At 43.6% G+C, this 6,427-nt stretch overlaps 1 protein-coding gene across 1 annotated transcript in view; it reads left to right on the top strand.

The window, feature by feature from the left end:
- MRVI1 (murine retrovirus integration site 1 homolog) overlaps window positions 1-3,994 on the top strand; it is a gene marked incomplete at its 5' end in the record, with an annotated part of 35,997 nt that extends 32,003 nt beyond the window's left edge. Inside the window, one exon of the mRNA XM_008586724.1 lies at window positions 2,330-3,994. Within this exon, the coding sequence (XP_008584946.1) occupies window positions 2,330-2,573 (244 nt within the window). The remainder of the gene's footprint in view (window positions 1-2,329) is intronic.
- Between the last annotated feature and the right edge of the window lie 2,433 nt (window positions 3,995-6,427).

Genomic DNA, 6,427 nt, shown 5'->3' with positions numbered 1-6,427 from the left:
TTGGGCCAGTTCGGATTAGAATCATGGGTGGTGGTCCCAATGCAAGGGCCGGGGCCGGTACGGGGGCAACACTGAGGGTTGCGATCCATTGCCGGACATGGAAAAAAGACAAAAAGACAAAAAAAAAAAAGTTCCATGTCCTACTTAGTGCATTTTAAAAACATTAGACTAAGCGCAGCAGCTGACCTCTTATTTAAGAGATTCAACGCCAGACACTAAAGTCTGTTTCTCTAAGTTTCTTCTCTATTATACATAATAATGTAATCTGTTATAAATATTGCTCTCTGGAGGATAAGCTTAAATGAACTTTGGGGGAAGCAAGCCAATATCTTAACCATATTAAAACAGAGAACACAGTCTTCTGACACTTATGTAATACATTGAACAAGTGAGACTCATAAGGTACAACATAAAACTTTTGTCTTTTCTCCCACCGCCTGTTCAAACCTGCGTCATGGGGTTAAGATGATATGTGGGCAGGTTCCTTTACTTTTCCAATAACTCTCAGAAAACAGAAGTTTGCTTATAACAACCAGAAATTGACTTCCAAAGGAAGTCTATTTCTAATCTAATTCTGTTTCTAACCCCTTTTATAGGCTAGATATGGGTGCCAGCTAAGGGTTACAAAGCCAGATCTTGACCTCCTCCTTTGTAACTCTGCTTAAGAGTGGGGTTAGAGTGGGATTCTTTCCATCGTAGAAGCTTGTTTTGGAGCATAGAAATCCAGTCCACGAAGGACTCCATTTTGACATCCAATGATATCTGAATAGAATCTAAATAGGGCTGAGAAAATAAACTTCCAGTTCCAAGCTCTCCCTTCCCAATGGTTGTGAAAATATCCAGTAATTTTCATACCAGCTAATGTGCTCACTTTTTTGCTTTGCTTAATTGTGCCTGAAATGACCTGATGGGGCTCTCAAATGGAGAAGAAACCAATCAGTGTTCCCTGTGGCCCTAGCATCCAAGGCAGGCACTCTTGAGGCTGGTCCCTTTCTAAGGAGGGTATTTGTTGAGTTTTTCAACCTATTGCAAGTCATCCATTTTCTACTAATTCTGAAGTAGAGCTCTCTACTTCTCAGCAAAGGGCCTGTGTTTTGCAGTGTCTGTGTGAGCCTCAGGATCTACAGAAAGCCCATCTGTCACTTTCTCCACCTCCTTAGTTTGATAATCCTAGTATTTTTGTTTCTCATATTTTTTAAAAAATAGATCTGGGATTAAACACAGGAGGAAATTCTAGCTTAATGATCTGTCACTTTCTCCACCTCCTTAGTTTGATAATCCTAGTATTTTTGTTTCTCATATTTTTTTAAAAATAGATCTGGGATTAAACACAGGAGGAAATTCTAGCTTAATGAAGGTATGCAGAGCTTTTCCAGGGAATTATAGAATGGACTCCTCAAAGGCGGCTGTCTGACCAAATGTCTTTTCACTGGGCCACAAAGAGAGAGGAGAAGTTGACAAGGCAGTTGGAAAGGGAACAAGAGGGAAAAGGGGCAAAAATGGAAGGGGAGAAAGGAGAAAAGGAGAGAAAGATGAAAGGAAAGGAAAGAAGAGAAAAAAGAGTGTGGAAAGAGTGAGGGAAGAAAAGGAAGAGGGAGAAATTAGAGAATGAATATTAAGGAGGTTGAGAAAACATCTTGAAGAAGCCACCCAGAGGTTGCCAGAAGGAATCAGAGTCTTCTGATTGTCCTTGGGGTGTTTAAAGTGAGCTCTTGAGGTTGATCTGATCCCTTGTCCATTTATCACTGGACATCAAGCTTCTTCTGAGAGTTTAGCTCAGTTCTTCCACTCTGGATACAGTCAGATATAGAACAGAGAACAACAAATTATGCATCTGAGCACTGAGGCAGGGGACAGACTAGAACTTGGAACTGATCACAAATAGAGCTAAGGTCAGAAAAGAAGCTGGTCCTGTCTGGATGCATGGAAATGTGGATCAGCCAACCTTACCCCCTGGGGCTTGGGAGGGTGTCATGAACTAATCAATAATCATCCCATAAATAGATGAGGGCATGTGTGGATGAATGATCAAACAAGTAAAGATAGTGTTCTAGACCAGAAGTTCCCTATATCAAGGCTATGGACGGGTGGCATCAAAATCACCTGGGGAAATTTAACTATCAATTCCTAGACTATAACTTTAGAGATTCTCATTCACTAGACCTGGGGTATTTTGAATAATTGCTGCCAAGGGATTCTGTACACAACTGAGTTTGAGAACCATTGCTCTAGACAGTATAGAAGGTATCCCCCAGACAGAGAAGTATGGGTCTGGCATCACATAACTGCCCATTGTACTAAACCCTCCACCTACTTTTTTCGTTGACAGCAAACTTGAAGAATTGGCCCATTTCTTACAAGTCATGTATCCCAAACTGTGTCAGCACTGGCAAGTGGTCTGGATGATGGCTGCAGTGATGCTGGTCTTGTCTGTGGGGCTGGGGCTCTACAACTCCTATAACTCTTGTGTGGAGCAGGCCGAGGAGCCCCTTGGAAGATCCACTTGCTCAGCAGCTCAGAGGGACTCCTGGTGGAGCTCAGGACTCCAGCACGAGCAGCCTACAGAGCAATAGGAAACCTGACACCTACCCAGTGCCCTACTGCAGTACACTCAGTCTACCACCCTTTCCCCAAGTATAGTGTCAGACCCAGGTGTGAACACACTGCTGCCCATCCCAACAGGGAATGAGGAGGGGTTCTTTTCACACTCAGCACCTCTGTGGGAGCTATTCATACACAGTAACTTGATGTTCTTGGAGGATCAATGAAACTACCCCAGGAAAGCATCCAGTGGACGAAGAAGTCATCTTCACCAAGGAACTCTAACCGAAGGGAAGGTCTTCTGCCCCTAGCTCAGATGGCCGGGGAGAACTAAAACACCTTCACTGGAGGGACAGTGAGATGCTCTCTCTCCCCCTTTTCCTCTTTCCAATCAGTTATCAGGAAGAATTGTGCTTAACAATGAACACTGACCCTAAGGATCAGACCTGGAATTTGGAGCCACAACATGAATATCTTCCCATTTCCCATCTCATTTTCAATGACTATCCTTCAGCCTCCCCTTCTCCCCTTTGGAATCAGAGTTTCTTTTTACAGAAGAAAGGTTTCTCAGAATAATGTATAGGCTGAATTTAGCTCAGTGCTTGAAATGAAATGGGAAGATGTGAATTAATATATGAGGGTACTTCAAAAGGTTCAAGGAAAGATTAGTATTATCTTTTGATTCCATTTTCCCACAAACTTTTTGAAGTACCCTTGTATATGCATCTATATGCACACACAACACACCCACATACACACAACACGCATGCACATGAAGCCAATGACCCTCCAAAAGTGTGCCCTGGATAAATAAGATGCATGTCAAGCCAACCCACAGATTTTCACTAGGTGTGGGGCAGTCACCGGATGCCTGTTCAGTGAGCTCTCCACATGGATTGAAGATGTTTGAAAAACACTGAAAACTGATGGCTTCAACAGAAGACTTGCCGGTCTTCATTTCCAATGCCAGTTCTAAGCTTCTGTACAGCACAGTCTATTCCCTATTTGTTCTCTACCTTTGAAAGCAGTCAACTCACTTCTCGGGTGAATGAAAAGAAATGGTGTGCTTTCAGCTTTGGTCTCTTACTCTGTGTGTGTGCCCACATGCAAGGGTGCAGTTGTACCTTAGTGCTTCTATTCAAATGGGATTTCCAACCCAAGTGTATGTTTCAGGGCATTCCCAACTATTCAGTACAAAACTGAAGCAGCACATCCCATCTCCAATTTGACTTCTCTCCCACCTTTACAGCCACTGCCTTCATTCAGCCCTCATCAGTTTTTTGCAGGTGTTGGTTTCTGTGTGGGTTTTGTTGTGGTTGGTTTGCTTTTGTTTCTGTTTTTTACTGATATTGTTTGCCTTTGTTGCTGACATTCATATCAAACTTACTATGAGCCAAGCACTGCTCTCAGTATTACACAGGCATCAATTAATTTAGTCCTCAAGAAAAAGAAATTTCTGTTTTTTACTGATATTGTTTGCCTTTGTTGCTGACATTCATATCAAACTTACTATGAACCAAGCACTGCTCTCAGTATTACACAGGCATCAATTAATTTAGTCCTCAAGAAAAAGAAAAAAAACACAAGGTGGGTACTACTCTTCCCATTTTCAGGTAAGAAAACTGAAGCACAAAAAAGACACGTCACTTGCCAAGGACACCCAGCTCGTAAATCATGAAGCTGGAACTCAAACCCAGCTAGTCTGGCTCCAGGGCTGTGCTTTTGACCCCTACACTATGTTGCCTCTTCTGATGATCTTCTAACTGAATGCCTTACATGCCCATCTCGCTGCCCTAAGTGGTCCGCCAGCTACTCTAAACTGTCTCTGGTTCCCAAACTAAATGTTTTCTCTCACAGCTCTGGCCTCCACTCACTAATTTTTCTCTTGCTGTCCTTCTCTTGTCTTCTTGTCACTCTTCGGGACCAAGTGCAAATATCATCCCCTCCAAACAGACTTTGACAGCTTCTCATCCATACNTTTCTGTTTTTTACTGATATTGTTTGCCTTTGTTGCTGACATTCATATCAAACTTACTATGAGCCAAGCACTGCTCTCAGTATTACACAGGCATCAATTAATTTAGTCCTCAAGAAAAAGAAAAAAAAAAACACAAGGTGGGTACTACTCTTCCCATTTTCAGGTAAGAAAACTGAAGCACAAAAAAGACACGTCACTTGCCAAGGACACCCAGCTCGTAAATCATGAAGCTGGAACTCAAACCCAGCTAGTCCGGCTCCAGGGCTGTGCTCTTGACCCCTACACTATGTTGCCTCTTCTGATGATCTTCTAACTGAATGCCTTACATGCCCATCTCGCTGCCCTAAGTGGTCCGCCAGCTACTCTAAACTGTCTCTGGTTCCCAAACTAAATGTTTTCTCTCACAGCTCTGGCCTCCACTCACTAATTTTTCTCTTGCTGTCCTTCTCTTGTCTTCTTGTCACTCTTCGGGACCAAGTGCAAATATCATCCCCTCCAAACAGACTTTGACAGCTTCTCATCCATACTCCCCACCATACCCAACATAATAGGTCACACCCTCCTCTGTGCTTTCTGGCACTTTTAAAATATCTTTATTATTGACCTTTACCTACAGTATATCACAATAATTCATATGTCTGTCTCCCCTAGAGTTTTTCCTCAAAGACAAGAACCATGTCTTACCCATCTCTTGGGTAAGTGCCTACCATGGTGGCTGATGCTTGGGAGGGTATCATTAAATGTTGGTCAAAAGAACAAGTAAATATTCAAGGTGCTGGAGAGCTGCCTGGGGATGGCTGGCATTTGCACACTTCCCAGTACCAGCACCATCACCACTATATCAATGAGAAAAGTAACATCTTTTGTAAACTCAACTTTTCCTAATAGTTTCCAGTCTACTCTGTGAGAGAGCAGGAAGGAAACCAGACTAGCAACACCATTTCCAATCTCAGGGACTGGGCACCATGCAATCACTCCCTTCAGAGAGACCCCCAAGATCAGGCCCCACTTTTAAACACAATGTTTATTGAAGGGGGCATCCTTTACAGTGGCTAGAAAATGACTGCGAGAGAAGCCCAAGCCAGGGTTGACCAAGGATGTGCCATTAAGGTAAAGAGGTGCAGAGCAGGGCAGAGGGACTTTGGGGACATGGGTGGCTGGTTTGCATGGACTATTCTGGAGGGACCAGACACAACTGAAGGAGCTTTAGCTATATGAGACCCTCAGAGCCAAAGACAGGCTGCAAGGGAAGGTCCAGAGAATGGCTGTGGGGCAGGACTCTAGGCCATCAATGTCCAATCTCAGCCTCCCTTAAAGAAGGGCCAAGCTGAGCTGGCCCATTGTCCTTTCAGCCACAAGTTTTCCACCCTTGTTTCCAGGTGAGACAAAGTCCAGGAGAGTAGGTGCAGAGAGTGCCTGCACCTCCAGCTGCTCCACAGAAAGGCCTGCAAGAATATTTGCAGGTAGAGGCCTTTACCCGCAGTACTCTATTTGTGAGTAAGGGAGGTCAAGGAAAAGGACGTCTCCAAAAGGGAGCATAAGTGTAGTCACATTTACAAGGTCATGGCTGAAAAAGTACTCATTGGTCTATCTTTTCTGAAAGCAAAGATCAAACTGAAGCAGTTGGAGCTGCTGACAAAGCACTAGTGAAACAGAGAGAAACAGGCCCATGTGTCCAACATTGACATTGATCTAAAATAAAAGTTCTCCTCAAAATGCCTCTGAAGTCTGACATTTCTGCTTAGCTCCAGGACTCTGGTTGCCTACCTGCAGCTGCAGAGTAATGTTTTTGTCATTGTTGACATCACCTTCTAGAAGAATCTTCACTCTCTGGCTGCCACAAAGCTATGTGTATTGCTGCCCATGTACAGCCTGACAGAGAAAATGGAGAGGGAGTTGCTGGATTTG

The sequence above is a fragment of the Galeopterus variegatus genome, unplaced genomic scaffold, assembly GCF_000696425.1.
Source record: "Galeopterus variegatus unplaced genomic scaffold, G_variegatus-3.0.2 Scaffold4088, whole genome shotgun sequence".
Classification (NCBI taxonomy): domain Eukaryota; kingdom Metazoa; phylum Chordata; class Mammalia; order Dermoptera; family Cynocephalidae; genus Galeopterus; species Galeopterus variegatus.
The sequence above is the reverse complement of the archived record's forward strand: the minus strand, read 5'-3'. Positions and strand labels throughout refer to the sequence as shown.